At 41.3% G+C, this 17,907-nt stretch overlaps 2 protein-coding genes across 2 annotated transcripts in view; one reads left to right on the top strand and one right to left on the bottom strand.

The window, feature by feature from the left end:
• LOC107097945 (phospholipid-transporting ATPase IB-like) overlaps positions 1-11,614 on the top strand; it is a 44,341-nt gene extending 32,727 nt beyond the window's left edge. Inside the window, exons 11-16 of the mRNA XM_015395322.1 lie at positions 1,706-1,762; positions 5,065-5,172; positions 7,175-7,263; positions 7,453-7,557; positions 9,844-9,935; positions 10,571-11,614. Of these exons, the coding sequence (XP_015250808.1) occupies positions 1,706-1,762; positions 5,065-5,172; positions 7,175-7,263; positions 7,453-7,557; positions 9,844-9,935; positions 10,571-10,665 (546 nt within the window). The 3' untranslated portion in view covers positions 10,666-11,614. The remainder of the gene's footprint in view (positions 1-1,705; positions 1,763-5,064; positions 5,173-7,174; positions 7,264-7,452; positions 7,558-9,843; positions 9,936-10,570) is intronic.
• A 2,268-nt stretch (positions 11,615-13,882) lies between these two features.
• shisa2 (shisa family member 2) overlaps positions 13,883-17,907 on the bottom strand; it is a 10,947-nt gene continuing 6,922 nt past the window's right edge. The window contains exon 2 of the mRNA XM_015395325.1: positions 13,883-17,020. Within this exon, the coding sequence (XP_015250811.1) occupies positions 16,455-17,020 (566 nt within the window). The 3' untranslated portion in view covers positions 13,883-16,454. The remainder of the gene's footprint in view (positions 17,021-17,907) is intronic.

The raw sequence follows: 17,907 nt of genomic DNA, 5'->3' as shown, positions 1-17,907 counted from the left end.
ATTTAGATGCTCACGAATATAATATTAACTTGAGGCTTTGAAATATTCATTTGAACTGTTTTCTCTTAAACAGTTAAATGAGCTTACAAACAAAAAATGTCTCTTAATTATAAAAAATATAAAAGAACTGGTTGCACAAGCTAAAATTTGTATTGCCTTTTTTCACCGTGGCCCACAAATAAAGACAAATGCAAATAGTTTGAAGTCTGGATTCTTCCAAGGGCTTATTGCTCATGGGCTTAACACAATTTAAATCTAGGTTTCTGCAGCTGTTTCAGTCAATGTTAAACAATTATAAAATAATATTTTTATTACCACATGCAGTCAAACAACCCCACAGTATGATGCCGCCACTACCACACTTTTATAAAGCTCAGTGTTTTCAGATTTTAATATATGGCTGTGACTCTACCAAAGCTTCTGCCCTTCTTTCCTTTGTTCCATCTTCGTATCACCTGAGTGTAAAACTGTTTTTCCATGAGGTCATTTAAGTGGACAGATGTAGGCTTTCCCTCTGTCTGAAAGTGTCAGTTTTGGAACATGATGGCCCTCTTTCTTCATAAGCATCCTCTCCCTCCATGGTGATTTCAATCGTTTCCCTCTGGGGGTGGGGGGCTGGTCTTCCTGTATGTTCTAATTTATGATCCGCCTGAGCCTTGGTGGTTCCTGCCTTGTCTCTCAACATCCTGACCAATTCATTTTCATTTCAGGTCACAGTTTGGTTACGATGAGGGAAACTTTGACTGTTGGGTTTTTAAAAAATAAAATAATGACCCAGCATTTTTTAGCTGAACTAAGATCTTAATCCTTTGCATAGATTTTGAAACATTAGCTCGATAGTTTAACCAGTTTAAATTGACCCATTTTGCTAAGATGATAAAGGAAATGACTAGCCAGAATTACACCAGGATAAATTGTTAAGGTCTACAAGTGCAGCTTGTTAAGGGGCGTTTACCCAGCTGTTATTTAGAATAGTTTATTAATCCGCTTCTCTCTGCTATTTCTGACAAGTGGATCAGAGAAAATCTACGATAAATCCAAACTTGTCTACCTAAATTTTGCTTCTAAAGTTAATTGAAATGATTTATTGTTTTATATCGTCCTGGGATAAAAAGATGGTTCATATGAAATAATTAAAACCCCCAATGTAATGGCAGTGTAAAAAATGTATAGTGGATTTAATTATTTTTTTATAGATTTTAATCTATAATCTCGTTGCTCAAATCTTTTTTTTTTCCTTTAAGGCATCCTTTCATTCTTACCTTTAATGTATCTTTATTTAATCCTTTTTTTTTTTTTTTATAGATTTTAATCTATAATCTCGTTGGTCAAATCTTTTTTTTTTTCCTTTAAGGCATCCTCTTATTCTTACCTTTACTGTATCCTTATTTAATCCTTTTTTTCTTTCCCTTTGTGTCCTACATCTTACATTTCTCTGTCATTATTTAATACTGAACTTTAATATTAGACTTTTTTTTTTTTAAACTGTGGAGTGTTTGTTTTTATTACACAGGATCTGTGTCTGATGTGTGTTTGTTTAGAGGGGCTTGTGGGGGTCTGAGGTATTTTAACAGACATTGCTGAGTTTACTGTACAGCATTAATGTTTATTGTCTCCACAGTCGCCAGTGTACTAATGCAGTCTCCTGTTTTTTCTTCTGTTCTTGTTTGTGTGCCCCTCCTCCGGTGTTTGTGTGTCTGTGCAGTATGTGGTCGTTACAGTTTGTCTAAAAGCTGGAATGGAGACCACCGCTTGGACCAGGGTAGGACCATTAACATGCTTTAATGAGCAGAGCAACATGTGCCATATTTTGCTCATAAATAAAAATTGGATTATGGTTTTCTAATTTCTTTTTTTAAATGTCAGATCTGCATTGCTGGGGAAAAAGGCTTGTAGTGAATGTTTTAGGCTTTCTTCAAAAACAGTGTCCTTTACAATCTCTCTCCTTCTGCTTCTTGTGTTTGCATTATCTTTACTCCATATTCTGTTCATACAAAAACAAAGAGTCTTGAAAACATACAAATAATAGTGATGAATTAGCGTTTGAGTCTGGAGGCCTTACTGTGAAGCGGCTGCTAAAGATGCTCTGAGAGATTCATCTTATGAGGAACAAAGCTGCTCAGACAAGCCATGGCGAAGCAGAAAAACAGACCGGGGAGGAAAAGATTCCCATCTGTCAAACTGATATTAAAGACAGAAACACCTGAGGGACACAGATTTGACTTACTAACGCTAATGCAGAGTGCAGATGTCCTGTCGTGGAAAAAAAACCTGATTTGGTCAACTCTCACTTCTGTTTTTGCTTTTTGTTAACTGTTATAGACCAATACCATCGGTTAGCAATGTTCTTTTAGCTGAAATATTTTCTGTTCTTGCTTACTTGTTGGAAGATTTATCCATATGTTTATAAAGTGGTTCTTTATAACTTTTGCATGAGATTGTTCAAATAAGTCCTTACTCCTCAGAATATATAGTCTATTTCTGTCACAAACTGATTTTCATCAGGCAAACTTAAAGAAATACGGCTTTAATATTCATCCCTTTTTTTTGACTCCAAAAAATTATAAAATGTAAAATATTCTGAATTAAATATTTGAATCTGTGAATCTAAGGTTGAATATGGCTGCAGTCTTCCTTCATTACGAAGGACTAGTGCTAAATCTACAGTTAATAGACCCATATCAGGTGGTGTAGTAGTTAGTGCGAACAATCCATGTACGGAGGCCTTTGTCCTCGAAGCGGCCGACCCGGGTTCGAATCCGGCTTGTGGTCTTTTGCCACATGTCTCTCCCCCTCTTTCATACCCCTTTCCTGTCAGCCTACTGTCAGAAAAACAAGCCACTAGTTCTGTAAAAAGCTCCAAAATAAAAAATAGACCCATAGCATAATTCTACCACCTCCATGCTTGACAGCTTTTGTTCTTAGGTTTGAAAACCTTATTAAAAGTCCCATACATACTCTACGAGAAAATACGGAAAACCTTAGAACACCCCACCCCCTAATAACTAGTGTTACCCCCAATGAGGGGGATTAAATTATTAAAGCCTTTAAGAGGGACTCTGTAGTTTAAGAAAGTGTTGCAGCCATTTAATTCAGCTGAGTTTGACCAGAACAGGGGTGCTCAAGTCCAGTCCTCAAGAGCTACCATCCTGTAGCTTTTAGATCAGGGGTCCCCAACCGACGGCTCCAGAGCCGCATGTGGCTATTGCTGCTATTGCTGCTCCCTGAAGCTTTTTCAAAAATGTATGAAAATGGAAAAAGATTGATATTTAGTGTATTTTAATATGTTGTGCAGGAGTTCAAACTAACATTCATTATGTTTCCCAAATTTGTATAATAAATAATTCAAACAATAAATATAAACATTTCTGTCAGCGAAGATTACCATCATACTGTAGCCTGCAACACACATTTCAGTGCGGCGTGGTGCCAGGCAGGTGGCTGATGTAAACAAACCGGCGGGTGTTTCTCGGACCATGGATCCAAATAGATCCGGTACTTCTAGATAAATTAGAGGAGCGCAAAGGTTTCAGGAGTGGATCGCATCTCCAAACTCCACTACTGCTGTTAGTCTTGTTGCAAGCATGGAAAACACGGATTGAAAAAGCAGCGCTCTTATGCAGGTATGTGAACTTTCTTCCAATTTTCCCCCAAATCCTCAAAATAAAAATAACCCCTAAAATCTGATTAATTGTGTTTCTATAATTTAATCAATGCAACAAAACCTAATACATACAAACCACCCTGTGAAGCGGTGAACTCTGCACGGTTAAGAGCGCTCACTGCTCCTTATTCACATCGTGCCACTATGGAATTTAAACTTAAAGCACCAAATATAGTACAGCAGAGTAGTCACATGATGTGACATTTGCTTCAGGATAAACATTAAATCCATCCATCCATTTTCAGTCACACTTATCCCAAGCGGGGTCACGAGGGGTGCTGGTGCGTATCTCCAGCTGTCTACGGGCGAGAGGTGGAGTACACCCTGGGCAACACATTAAATCATGAATGCTAATTATATGTTTGAGACCTCATAGTCCTTTTTTTTTATAGTGCGCTAATATACTTATAGCCTGTGTTGCCATACGAGGCTTATATAAGACTTTTACATCTTTGCGGCTCCAGGCAGATTCGTTTTTTTGGTTCAATATGGCTCTTTGAACAGTTTGGGTTTCCGACCCCTGTTTTAGATGCATCTCTTTTCTGACGCACCTGAATCTAAAAGCTCAGTCTCCTCCTTTAGCTCAGCAGAGGCATGGTAATGAGCCACTCTTTTGTTTCAGGTGTGATAAAAATGGGTTGTATCAAAAATTTTTTGGATATTTGCTCTGAGGACTGGACTTGACATAGTGTTTCCAAACTCTTCCACAGAATAAGGTAAAAAGCTCAAAAGGTTAAAGCGGAGGAACCTTTCATTCAGCCTTTCCAATAGCCTGAATGAACAGCAAGCATGTGTGACCTGTAGAATATACGCTTTCTATTTAAAGAGCTTAGCACATCTCTGTGCCTCCTCTGAATTATTTTTTCTTAATGCTTAAACCGTGTAAGAGAAACAGCTGATTGCAATTCTTTTTGTATTGTTACTGAAATAAATTGAACTTGAGTTTCCATCAGGCCGGTCGCAGGACAGCCACAGATAATCACACAATATGCAGATTTCTTGTTATACCTTCAGCATACGACTGACTATGCGGAGTCACCTTTCAGTTTAAAACACAGAAGTGGAGGTAAAGTTTGGGGGGGAAAAAAGGAGCTCAAGCTGTGATGGTGACATTATTTGGTTAGTTCCTGCTGCTGCAGTGACAAAGAGTGGCAGGACAGACAGCGAGGCGCTGACACCTTTGTCCGTTCAGCTGTCCACACAGCAGTCTGGGAGTAATGAAGTGAGGTCCCCCTGGAATTCACACAGTGTCCCCTTACAGCACATCACAGAGACGGATAAAGAAGAGGGAGGGAAAGGTTGACTATATCCAGAGCTGTATGTGAGCTATTTAACCTCGTCTTGTCTCTCTTCTAATCTCCATTTTTGTTCTGGTTTTCCCCGTCCTTTTCTCTGTGTAGTTTTCCCACCTAGCAGTTTGGGGAAGCATGGCGCTCTGGATGGTCTTCTTCGTCGTGTACTCTGTGTTCTGGCCCACCATCCCAATTGCCCCAGACATGCTGGGCCAGGTAATATGCTCACCACCAAGCCCCTCCCAGTAGACCTTTCATTTTTAAAGCCTCTCCTGCTCCTCCTTCCCTCCATGTTAACCAATACATGGCGTCTAGGAGACTCACCTCTTGGGTGTTCTATGTCGGCACTGCTGGAGCTCCCATGGGAGGGAGGGCTGTACCCCGACGGGGGGCTCCCCGCACCTGCTGCGTGTCACCCGAACTCCTGTCTTTTACTGCTCTCTGTGGAGGTGTTGACTTATGAGGGTGGGCCGTTAATGATGAGGATGATGAGGGGAGTGTTTGTTGAAGCCCTTAATTGGGGGACTGCTTGTAGAGTCTGGGGGATAAAGCCCCGGGTGGGAGTGGGTGCCCCGCTGAGTGGACATGGAGAAGGAACAGGACCGTCTCAACTCTCTGCAGCCCATTAATTCAATTTGTGTCAGAAATCAGGAATGCGGTCAAATATCCCTGCAGCTGCTCGGTCTGACTGGGGGAATAGTCGGAGACACTCTGCCATCATACCCCCCCCCCCCCCCCCCCCCCCCCCCCCTAACTCTCTTATTTCCCCTCCTCCTGCTATCTATACACCCATTTTTCCACACAAGAAGGGGGGCTGAGATGAGAATGAAAAGAACATAGAGGAGCTCAGAATAACTGAACACAACTATGTTACACACCCCTCCTTCGTTTTATGCCCCCCCGCATCCCCTTTGTCTTGTGTACTTTCTTCCTTTTCTACTTTCCTTGTTTTCTTCCCTCCATCTATGCTCGCCTAGTCCTGTGATTTTTTTATTCTGATATTTATCTCTTTTCTCACTTACATCATCCATTCCTTCCTTTTCTTTGTTTTTAAAAGATATAAATATAAAAAATATAACCGAGGATGTTTTGAGGACAGTGATTCGCCTACATGTTATGAATGCTGCCGTACCATAAAGAATAAATTATGAACAGCTCAGTTTGTGCCTTCAAGTCGTTGCCCATAGGAAGACGTTACTTGGATATAACCTAACCGAATATCCTCAGAACAGCTCCAAATGACACAAAACTCATATGGATGAGTAGAACATGATGTTATAACGTAAAATCAAGGGCCCAATGTAAAAATAAAACGGCATTCCCCTTTAATTCTCTTTTTTCGCAAGTTATTTTCCTTCATCTTAAAACCTAAAATTTGAAATGTCTCTGTGATTATTTAAAAAAAGGAGAGAACCATTGATGGGTAAGTCTGAACCTCGGCCCCTTCCTCTCCAGGAACCCGACTGTGTTCAAATCTGTGCGGTTAAACCGACTGAAACAGTAGAAGTCCCTATGCAGGGTTTGAGGTGGCAGTTCGTGTCTTTAGCTGGAGACAGAGACTTACTTTTTTAAAAGTTGTGTGGGAAGCAGATGACGAAGATTAACAGCAGCAGGTGAGGACAAGCAGCAGAGACAACAGTCACTAATGATGAAAGAAGGTTGCGAAAGAGTGAGATCGAAGGGGATCGCGGGAGAAAGATGTGTGGGAGTGAGGAGCAGAAAGAGACATGCAGACTGACAAAATGAGACAGCGGTTGGACGGGTGATTAATCTCAGGAGACGGACCAAGAACGGGGGTTAAAGGTCAATGAGTCGTGTTGCAGCTGGACTGCACCGACAGGTGGGGGGGGGGGGGGTCCTCCTGTTTTTCGTTTTACAGCAGCAGAATATAGACCTCTGTAACTTTTCATCTCCCTTGAAATATTTCAAACCATCAAATTGAAGGTATCCTATCTGGATTTTATGCTAGAGTCAAACATTTGAAAGCATAAAATAGTGAAAGGGGTAAGAAAATAATGCAGGAATCTAAGAACTGTAAAGAGTTTACAATTAAGTATCCTTTTTCTTTCACATCACAACTTTGTACTTCTATATTTAAAGCCCAATTAAATTATTGGAATTAAATAACTATAGGGGGGCACTAGATGTTGGGAGAAACCTTTTCTTTATTTCATTTAATCAATCACAAGTGAAACCAAATGTATCTTTATCGTTTTAGGCTGGTAAAGTGATGCAGTGCTGGTACTTCTGGCTGGGCCTGGTCCTAGTACCCACCGCCTGTTTACTGAAAGATTTCGCTTGGGCAGCGTAAGTAGAGCACATTCATTGTAAATGCGTTAAAAAAAAAATCTAAAGAACGTATATAAGTTGATCCAATCGTTTACATAACCCATATTGAGCTTATGTCAACACTGACACGCAAGCTGCACACGTCTGCACAGAAAGGCAACCCAGACTTTCCTTCACGGCTCTGATGAGTTGGTTTCTTCTCTGCAGCACACGACGCACTTTAAGGAAGTCCCTGCTGGAGGAGGTGCAGGAACTTGAGGCGCGGGCTGTTGACCCGGGAGCTGCGGTGCTCAGGGACTCCAGCGGCCGCAGGTGCAGTATATAAAAAAACTTAATGTCATTATTTCAGCTTTTTATTGGTTTTATGCATTTCATTTGACAGTTTTATTGAAATTGCCGACTTTTGGTTTGTAAATATTCTGTTGATATTTCCCTCCTAATGGAAATAAATGAGTTAAATTCACCCCGCCCCCACGGCACTGTCCACAGGGTTGAACCCAGTGCTGAGGTCCCGTAGACTCAGAGCTGCTCCTCAGAGGTAGTTTTTAGGTTTGCACTGTGCACTCTGGCCTTACATGACCTGTTTCTCATGCACGCTGCCTTTTGACTGACACTTGCATGGTTTTCTCTGTTTATCTCTAAAGCAAACCTGAAAGGTCAGGTTTATTTTCTCTCTCTGTGTCTTTAAAAATGTCCATAGTCTGTTTTTTGTTTTGTGTGTTTTTTTTTTCTTTTTTAGGTGGACCAATTTGAACTGCTGTACAGACCTGGTGTGTTTACTGTTTGCACGTAGATCCTCAGGCTGTGACTTAGTGCTCTTGTGTGTGGTGTTTTTAAGAGTTGTGATAGAATTAAATAGATCAGGTATTCAGGTATTCCAGAATACACAAGTGTTTCCCAATTGTTTTTTTTTTTTTTTTTTTTTTCTAAGTTAGAACCTTGATTATTAGCCATGCTTAAAAGAAGTTATTTTCTTACATGTTCGACTGCTAAACAAACATTTTGGATTTTCACTGTTGGAATGAAGGAAATCGATAAAAAACAAAACAAAGTTCCTCATGATGTTCTTTTCAAATACGTTCCAACTAAATCAAGCCCACAGCATCACAGATCCTCTGCTTTACTCAACACTGGGTCTTTTTTGTAAGACATTGCATGAAAATTAACATATATAATACAACTGAAGCTTTTTAAATGTAAAGTTTTGAACATTTGGAAGATTTCTTTAACCTCATTGGCCATATTATTTCCTGTGGTTGGTTGGAAATAATATATTTGGGTCCTGGTTAATTGTCTTAGTTCCAGTAGTTTTAAATGTAATTGTTGTTAAAAATGTTTCAATTTCTTTTGTTTTGAAGGAATTGTTGGTGTTCCCACAATAATTTCCTTTAGCGGCGTCAATGAGTGTAGATGATGTTGTGTGATGTGATCTAAGTAGGCATAGGGCCATGGTTTCTTAAAATCATGGTTTCCTCATTATCTGATGTCAGCAGTATTTGCTGAAGCATATTTTTATCTGCAGCTCCATCTCTGAAAGCTTTGGAAAAGCCTGACTTAGAGTGAGGCTCTAATCCTTCATCAAACCTGTTTTCCAGCTCACAATCATCACCGGATCTTTGCATCCGCTTCATTTCAAATCCGAAAGAAAGAAAGGAAGATCAGAGAAATAGTGGGAGTAAAACGAGAAAGAGCACATCTGTGTGTGAAAGGGTTCAAACCGGAGTTTATCCTTGGGCTCCGGTTGAACCAGCAGGAATTTGAGGGGGAAAAGTCTTAACAGTTGCAAAAAGGAAGGAAAAAAAAAAAGACATGTGTCTGTCCAGCTTTCATTTAGTCTTTTTTTACGATTCAGCTATGTCATCGATCTAACAGACGTTTCTTTTTTTTCGGGGCCAAAGAACTCCTCGAGCGAGCTGAAAAAGCTGCTTGTTTCTTCTCCTCTCTCAGGGAAAGATTCCCAACAGTCTCCTGGCTGCCAGATTCAAGACTTCGCTGTGGGCATGCTGGCCCAAGTTCATCACTAGTTCACCCGTCGTCGTCATCATTGCTGCAGAATTCACAAAGTCTTAATGCAAACTCATTGCTTTAATAATGTTTAAACACCACAGGATATAAACTGAACTGTACAGTTACTGACAGGCTTCTTAACGGTTATATCCTGTGCATATAGTTTTATTGCTGCCATGACAGTGATGAGACGGGATGAATGGGGGGGGATGATTGTGTGCGTCGGTGTGGAATATGTGGCCAGGGCTTAGTTATTTTTGGTCAGGGGAGGAGAGGAGCCGTGACGGCGTGTGGTCTTAAAACAGAGGGGCCACTCTTCATCGTGGACAGGAGGAGTTATGAACGCACAGGGGGGAGGAAAAGTTTACTGTGGATGGCCTGTTTCTCTGCAGACAGTTGTTGGATTACAGTTTGGCTTAATTAAATCTAAAAAACATTCAGTATTAAATCCAACGTTTATTTTGTCTGCAGTTCTTATTAGCTGTGCATGTTGTATTAGAAATCCAGTAGTCAATAATCTTCAAACATTGTCGTCTTGTTTGTGCTCTAAAGCTGCAGATTAATTGCTCTTCCTTTCCGTCTGTGTCGCAGTCTAAACGAACGAGCCCATCTGCTGACAAGAGTATTTAGGAAAACCCCTTCAAGTGTTGGAAGATCCAACTCGGTGCAGCAGACCGTGTCACGTGAGTATCTTTAAAGACAGAACTTCTAGTAGTATCTCTCCATTTAGGGACTTCCAGAACTATTGAACTCTTTTGTCACCTTAAAACTGTATTTTTTTCTCTGTCCTAATGAAGGTTTATACGATAGATCACCATTATTGGAAAGTCGGAAAGTAGGATTTAAACTAGAGCTACAGCTAACAATTATTTTGCAGAATGATCAATCTGTATTTTATTTTATTTTTCAATTACTCATTGGATAGCTAAAGATTAGAAATTTTCTAAACTTGAAGCTGGTGAAACTAAACATTTTCCACTCCAGTAGTTCTGGATAGAGTGTATAGACCGATGAAAAAGGTTTTTTTTTTATCTTATATGCAAAATCTTCCTATACTTTGTTTTACAATTTTGGTATAATTGCTGCTTTAAGTTGGTCGTTCCGTCACCTAAAGGCTTGTTTTACAGTCTCTAGACTCCAGTTAACGATTAAGCGATTATTTAATTAGTTGATAATTATTTTAATAATCGATTAATCATGATTAATCTGGTTAATTTTTTAGACCCTAATTTAAACCCATCAGTACAGAAAGTCTATAAAACACTGAAAAGTGTTGCTTTTGTTGCCTAATCCCCTCTTCTGTTTGGTGTTTCCTCAGATGGTTATGCCTTCTCTCAGGAGGAGCATGGCGTGGTTTCCCAGTCCCAGGTTGTCCGCTCCTACGACACCACCCGCCAGCGCCCCAGCCTCTAGCCACCTCCACCCAACCGATCGACGCTTTGGCTCTACGTAGCAATCGTTGTCATGAGGACAGCGAAATCAACTGGAGAGCCACCCTCTAACACTTTAGTGACAGGCCTCTGCAGTGGCCTTACCAGAACAATGACGTGACCTTCTGTCACCTGGGGTGGGGTCCGTGTCTGGTGTCAGGAGGACTGGATCGGATAAAGGGACCAGGCTAATTAATGAACAAACTCTTGGAAAAAAAAAAAAAAGCTCCGCAGGCATGAGCGAACCATATCCCAGACATGCCAAGTCGAACTCTAAGACTGTTGCTCGTACCTGTATACACCTCAGACCGCTTCACGCTGCTGTGTCGAAATGTGTGTGTGTGTGCGCCTGTTTCAGTTCGTCGGCGTCTGCCTGTGCATGTGTGTCTGCGCACCCCGTGTGCATGCGTCGTCTCCGTGTGTTCGCCTCCATGGTTGCAGCTCATCTCCAGCGATGGAGGGATTGGCACACCTGTGGTCACGCAGCGCTGCACAGACGGATGTGCACAATAGTGGATCACAGGTTAAATTCCTCCTAAAGGAGCGAAGGGAGCTCCTCTCCCAGTTTTGGCTCCAAGGCAGCGCCAGGCTTCACTGCCAAACACCACAGTGACGCCGCTGAGGCACAACGCTCCACCTTAAACCGGGCCTAGTCCCTGCTGCAGCCTCTCTGAGACCTCCTCTTGTTTATTTCTTCATATTTTTTTTCCCCTCACTCTTATCTCTACATCTCCTTGCACTTCTACAGCCTCCGTGTTCCTTTTCCTCTGGACAGTTCTTAGTTCTGTTTATCCTCCCTTAACACCATCAGCTGATGTAGGAGCAGCATGTCTGTTTTTAACGCCTGACCTTAGGTTTCTGTTTGGATAAATGATTTTAACTGAACATTTTATGTTTTGTTTTATTTTTTTATTAAAATGTTCATCCCTGTGTATGAATTTCTATTTTTTTTTCCTTCTCATGTATGTTTTTCTACTTGTTAGTGGAGGGAAACTGATAATACCCAAGGGAATATTTTACTTGAACTACTACTAATAGGCATCCAAAATGGTGAGGGGTTGGATTGAGGACGCTTGCATGAATCATGTGTTTCTCTGCTCTGTCTGAATGTCCATTGTCTGTGTGGTCTGTGTTGAGGACACTGCTTCAGGAATGCAAGGCTGAGGGGTTGGTATTGGGAGGGGGCTGTGGGGAAGGGCAGATATGTTCACCGAAGTCCTAATCATTAAATCTGATCAGTCCATTGCCTGAGCAAATGTCTGTGTGTTTTCACTGCTAGTGTAAAGGTTTCTGAGTTCAGCCGTAGCTCCAGGGAAGCTTTGAAGAAGTTTGGTTTATGTTTTTTTCAGCTGAAATTATAAATAGACCATGAGGATTTGACATTAACTGTTTGCGGTATACAATTCATTTACTGCCAGACCCCTGCTAAAGATTTTGATACTTCTATTTTTTACCAAATTTAGACTGACAAACCATTCATTTGATTAAATTAAACAATTTTTGTTAAACTACATTTATTCCGTTGGTTTAGCAAGATCGACAGCTGCTAAAGTTATCTATAAACTCCAACAATTGCCCTAAAATGAGGAGAATCTTTCAACTATCCCTGCATTTTTAAAAAAACTGACGTTTTTTTAATGAAGGGGGAAAATGAAAGATGAAGCCATGTAGAGGCATAGCAAATGTGTGGCAGTTCTGTTCAGAGGAATGAAGTTTGATTTGTTTTTGTTCATTATTTTGAATTATTTAAAGCATGGTGGTGGCAATATCATGCTGTGGAGAGGTTCTTTCTTCATTGTGCAGGAAGATTTCTTCATCTGTGAAGATTTTACTTTGTTCCTGGAGGTCGAGCTGTTGGCTCAGGTTCGGATACGTATTGTGGAAAACTCGTTGCTTCCATAACATCTTCCAGCATATTATTGCATTCAGAACAGGCTGCTTCTTCTCCTACAGCAGGCATCCCCAAACTCGGTCCTCGAGGGCCGCTGTCCTGCAGGTTTTAGATGTTTCTCTGCTCCAGCACAGCTGATTTTAATTGATAGTTGATTAACAGGCTTTTGCTCTACTGCAATCATCATAATCAGCTGTGCTAAAGCAGAGAGACCTCTAAAACCTGCAGGACAGCGGCCCTCGAGGACCGAGTTTGGGGATGCCTGTGTTACAGCAACAAACGGCTGGAAAGTAACAGTTTTGATCTTTCTTTAACTTTGTTTTGAAACTGGCCGAAGCTCAATAGACCCTCAGGCAGCCCCACCCACCAAAATCGTCCTGTTTCAGCAGCAATCAACACAAATGTTAAATAAGTTCTATTGTTTTCTTTTTTTGTTTTTGAGTTTCAATGAATGAAATTGCAGATATATTTATATTTGCGGATTTGATTTAACAGGACCATTTAAAGCTTGGGTTGGAGGTTCAGCATCCAGGAAGAGGACGACCCTCTACATATGGCTACAATTCAGTTTGAACCCAGGTTCCCAGTGTTAAAGTCAAAGAGTTAAACCGCTGCAGCCCAGAGGGATGTCAATGGTTTAGATGAAAGCATATTTCTGTTAGAAAGACCTAGTCAAATCTCATCGAGTCTGTGGTAACATTGACTTTTACAGATCCTCAACTTCCATCTGCCTGAGCTTGAGCTATTTCACTAAGAATGGGTAAAAACTTCCGTTTGTAGATGTGCTAAGTTGGTACAGAAAGTTAAAAGGTTATTTTGGGAGAAAAATAATTTTTTTACCAGAGGTATTAAGTGCATATGCAGGCTACAGTTTAAAAACAATGCCTTGTTTTGGGTTTACATCAGTTATTCATTGCTCTGTGTTGATCTATTACTAAATCCTAGTAAATGAGGTAACTTTGATATTAAAATTAAATGTCTGAAACTTTAATTGGTATTAATATGTTTCTTAAAAACGATCTAGGATATAATGAATTTAGTTTCCCTGTGGTGGAACTTTGAGGTTACACTTGGGCCTATTTCTCTTTATGAAAGGTCAGTAGGTCAGAATATACTGTAGGATCTATATTGAATCAGTCCACATAAATACTTCATATCAAGGACTTTAGAAAAATCTCTTAAAAGGTTCTGTTACTAAACTTAAACATTATACTCCACCTTCATCGCAACTGGTTGTTCTTCCATCACAAAGCTTCTCTTAAGGAATTAAACTGGAAAAGAGGGCTTTGTTCAGATGATGCTAAACAAATTGTGTAGGTGGGTTTATTACGAAACAGAGGAGGATGGATTAAAAACCACCTTATGTTAAAGTGCAGTGGAGAATCTGTGATGCTATGGGCCTGCTTCAAAATGCTCATGGAACCTTGAAATATCTAAACATTTAAAATAAATCTTTCCGGATTTGTTGCCAGAACACAAAACATGCCTTCACTTGGTCTCACAGTGGAATAACTGATAAGGACAAATAGCCAAATTGCAGAAATCTTTTCTCCAGAACCATAATTAACCTTCATCCATTACTCTTTCAGCTATCGGATCGTAGTCCAATAGAAACTTGTGAGGTGAGCTGAAGAAAATGGAGCATAAAGAAGGATCCAGGATTCTGGACAACCTAGAGAACTTAGCCGACCTTCTGAAATGTTGCCCAGTTAATCTTATATTGGCAAAAGAAGCTTCTACACAGTATTGATCTCGGGTGCCAATAAATGTGGCCAAAATCAAACTTCTCCCACGCTCTGTCATTAGGCTCTGGAGAGTCCTCGCTGACAGATCATTAGGAGATCACCCTCCTCAGCTGGAGATCCTGTTCTCTCCTGCCTTCTTGTAGGCGGCTCAGCCAAAACCAACCACAGCTGCTGCGATGTGGAGAATCCATCTTTGGAAGAAAGAAATCCATTTACTTCTTTTGGTTTCCCTCCGGTGGCTCGTTCCGCCTGTTTTCTCTCATTCCTGGAACCCAAACCTTTAAACTTCCACGGTAGTTTCTCCGTGCTTGGAGCAATCAGATTAGTATTCTCTGCTATGGGAAGCAGACTAGTCTGTGAATGTGTGTAACATACTTCTTTGTTTGATTGATTGTAACGTTTGGCAACCTGATAACGCTAAATCTTGTATTTCCCCTGTAGCTTAGCATCACTCTGATCAGACAACATTCTTGCATGTTTTAAAAGGTTTATTTTTACTCCATTCATATAAAAAAGCATCACCTCTCTTTGCTTTATATATTATTTCAAAGAGAATCAGGACCACTGTTTGTCTCACACAAGCTGCCTACTCAACCTTAGGGTGAGCTTGGATTAGAGATTCGGCCCACAAACATGTTGCCCTCTGTGCAGCTGCACGTTCCCACTGAAATGTATGTTGCTCTGCTCCACACGCACACACAGAATGGCTGCAAATTAAGCACGTTTTGTATATTTTTCCTAACTCACAGCCAATAAGTGCCACTTCCGTGCCTTTTTCAAGTGGAAAGCTGTGGCTTAAACCTGGCCTGGAGCTACTCCTCTGCTGCTAGTTCACTGAACCGTGCAGTGTTTGTCACAACCACACACACACCTATATATCACCATTGCCAATCAAAATTTGAAAATTAGATTCTGAGGCAAAATAAAATGCATGGCAGTCCTTCAGAAACACTGTAAACTAGTCTCCCTTTTCTCCCCACTGGCTGCAAAAGCTTTAAAGCAATAGAATCCCTGCTCAGTTAAGGCATATTACATTTATTTTGATCCGGAGCTCATGCACCCACCTTTCTAATGCCTCCCTGGGCAGTCGCCCATGTGACCCATATCAAAGGTTCCCACTGCCTCTCACAGGAACAAATGTGGTTTAGACTTTCAGATTCCTTTCTCTGTATTTGCACTCAGTAACACTTACAGGTACATTAACCAGCAGCCTTGTGTGAATTTGGCCATATTTGTGGGGGGGTATGTGAGTGTGTTTCCGCTCGGGGCTGTTTTTTTCTTTTTTCTCTCTCTGGGTGGTGTTTGAAAGAGATGGAGTGTGGATGTATAGTAGGGTGGAGCGTCACAGTCTGCGTCCCGTGTTCACTTCATTAGATTTTAAAAGGTCTGCTGGGAGATTGCAAGAGCCTTACACATCACACCACCTGCATTTCCCATTACACCCAGTTCACTCACAGTTACTCATATGAGACCACATCCGTCCTCGCTTTGGGGGCTCAGGCTGAACTTCTATCCACATGCTTTCTCTCCTCGCGATTTCAACACAAACAAACCATACCATGCCGCATAAACCCACTCGCATTTATTCACAGCCACAGATGTGCGCGGTGCCAAAACAAAGCATGTGGTCCTGTTCTTTTTTTTTTTTTTTTGGTTGTTTTTGCTCTAAGATTCATTTTTCATACAATAAATCAAACTGTCGTCACTCATTCCTGCACATACAAGCCAAGAAAATCTCTATTCACACTTAGTATACAAGTGCGTGCACACAGAAAAACATGCAGTGTTAATTGGAGCTGCATGTTGGACTGCATTGAACTGTGCATTGTTATCCACCTGGCCTGTGGTAAATAAACCCTTAAACATTCAGTTTGCAGAGAAGTTCTTATGGATCCATTAACCCTCCAGTCATGGATTGAGCTTAGCTCAATTAAACTTTGCCAACAAATCATATGGAACACCACACACCAAACAATAGCAGGGCAGGGTCCAGACTAGCAACAGCTTTAAAAGTCCTTCATGTGAGTCGGACTCATTATTCTTTTTTCCTTTCCTTTCTCCATTTTGGATGGGAGCCCAAACGTCCCTGCTCCAACAAAGTGCGGAGTGGTCTGCAGGTTTGACACCCTTCCGTCATCACACTGTCACTGGAGGGGATTTATTGTCACTGGTTGCACTGGATCCGGCTGTTGGAGGAGGGCATGGGGACTGGAGGTGTCTGTATCCCCCCTGGCTGTGGTCTAAAAAGGCTGCCGTAGGGGCCACAGGGTGGGCGTAGCCGATGTACTGTGGGTGCATGAACTGTGACTGGTGGGACATGATCTGGGTGGCCTGCTGGCAGTTAAGAACCGAGAAGTTAGTGGGCATGTTCACAAAGACGCTGGCGTCTGGGGGCAGACAGCAGGAGGCCTGAGCCCGCATCAGGGGAGCGGGACCAGTGCGGGTCCCAGCGGGAGGAGCCGAAGAGCTGGACGAGGTGGCCGTGCTGGACTGCAGAGATGATGAACCCCTGGAGCTGTTGGCCATCATTGGGATCGTTTCCAGGAGGCGTCCGCCGCTGGTCCCGCCTCCTGAGGCACCAGCTGAGGAGAGCTCCTGCTTGGGTCTGAGGCAGCGGCAGCAGCACACAGCGACCACAGAACCCACCAGGATGAAGGCCACAAACACAGATCCAACGATCAGGAAGGGCACATAGATGGGCACTGGAAGAAGACAACACAGGATTAGTAAATAACTCAGTTAAAGCCTTATCAGCTGCAAAATACTGACTTAAAATTAAAAACATTCACAAGAGCAATACCGTCCTGCCAAATTTTTTCTGTGTTTTGTGGTGTTATAGCCACAAACTTCAGGGTATTTCATGTGATAGACCAATACGAAGAGAAAAAAATGATAAAGTAAAACAAAAGAAAGGCAGGATTTTTCAACAATGTATTTCTAAATAAAAATAAGAAAAACATATAAAGTATTCAATCATTCTAGGTCAAAATGCACTATGATCTTTATCTTCTTTTGCCCCGGTCTGCAAATCAGTTCAATCTTGTTTCAAACTAAAATCCGTGAACACCAACTTCCTTGAGTCATAAATGAGCCATTCTAACTAGTGAATAATTCAAATCAAAATCACTGACCCTCTTTCCATCTCATCCTCTCTGCTGCCGCTATTACATATATTCTATTTGCCAAATACTTAACTTCTTGCTGATGAAAAAGCAATTCCACAGCATGACTACACCACCACCATGTTTGACTATGGCAGCCGTCCCCATATTGTGAGGCACACCCCCGGGGGTAGTTCAGTGTAACTACAGGGGGGGAAGGTAGAACTGAAAGAGTTAATGACCCATTTTTGGAAGGTATTTATACAAAAATGAAATATTCACCACGAAGTTAGGTTACACATTAAAATAAATGTTTTAAATTAAAAGTATGTCACTATAAAAGTAGCAATTTTGTGGGGGGGTCAAAAAAACTTTCCAGTGATTATAAGTGATTAAAAACCCCACCTATAACTGCTATCTTGTATGTATTTTGTAGGGATTTTATGGAGTTCTTTTTGGGATACAAAAACAGAATGATGGAATTTTTT

The sequence above is a fragment of the Cyprinodon variegatus genome, unplaced genomic scaffold, assembly GCF_000732505.1.
Source record: "Cyprinodon variegatus isolate N-32 unplaced genomic scaffold, C_variegatus-1.0 Scaffold736, whole genome shotgun sequence".
NCBI classification, from domain to species: Eukaryota; Metazoa; Chordata; class Actinopteri; order Cyprinodontiformes; family Cyprinodontidae; genus Cyprinodon; species Cyprinodon variegatus.
The sequence above is the reverse complement of the archived record's forward strand: the minus strand, read 5'-3'. Positions and strand labels throughout refer to the sequence as shown.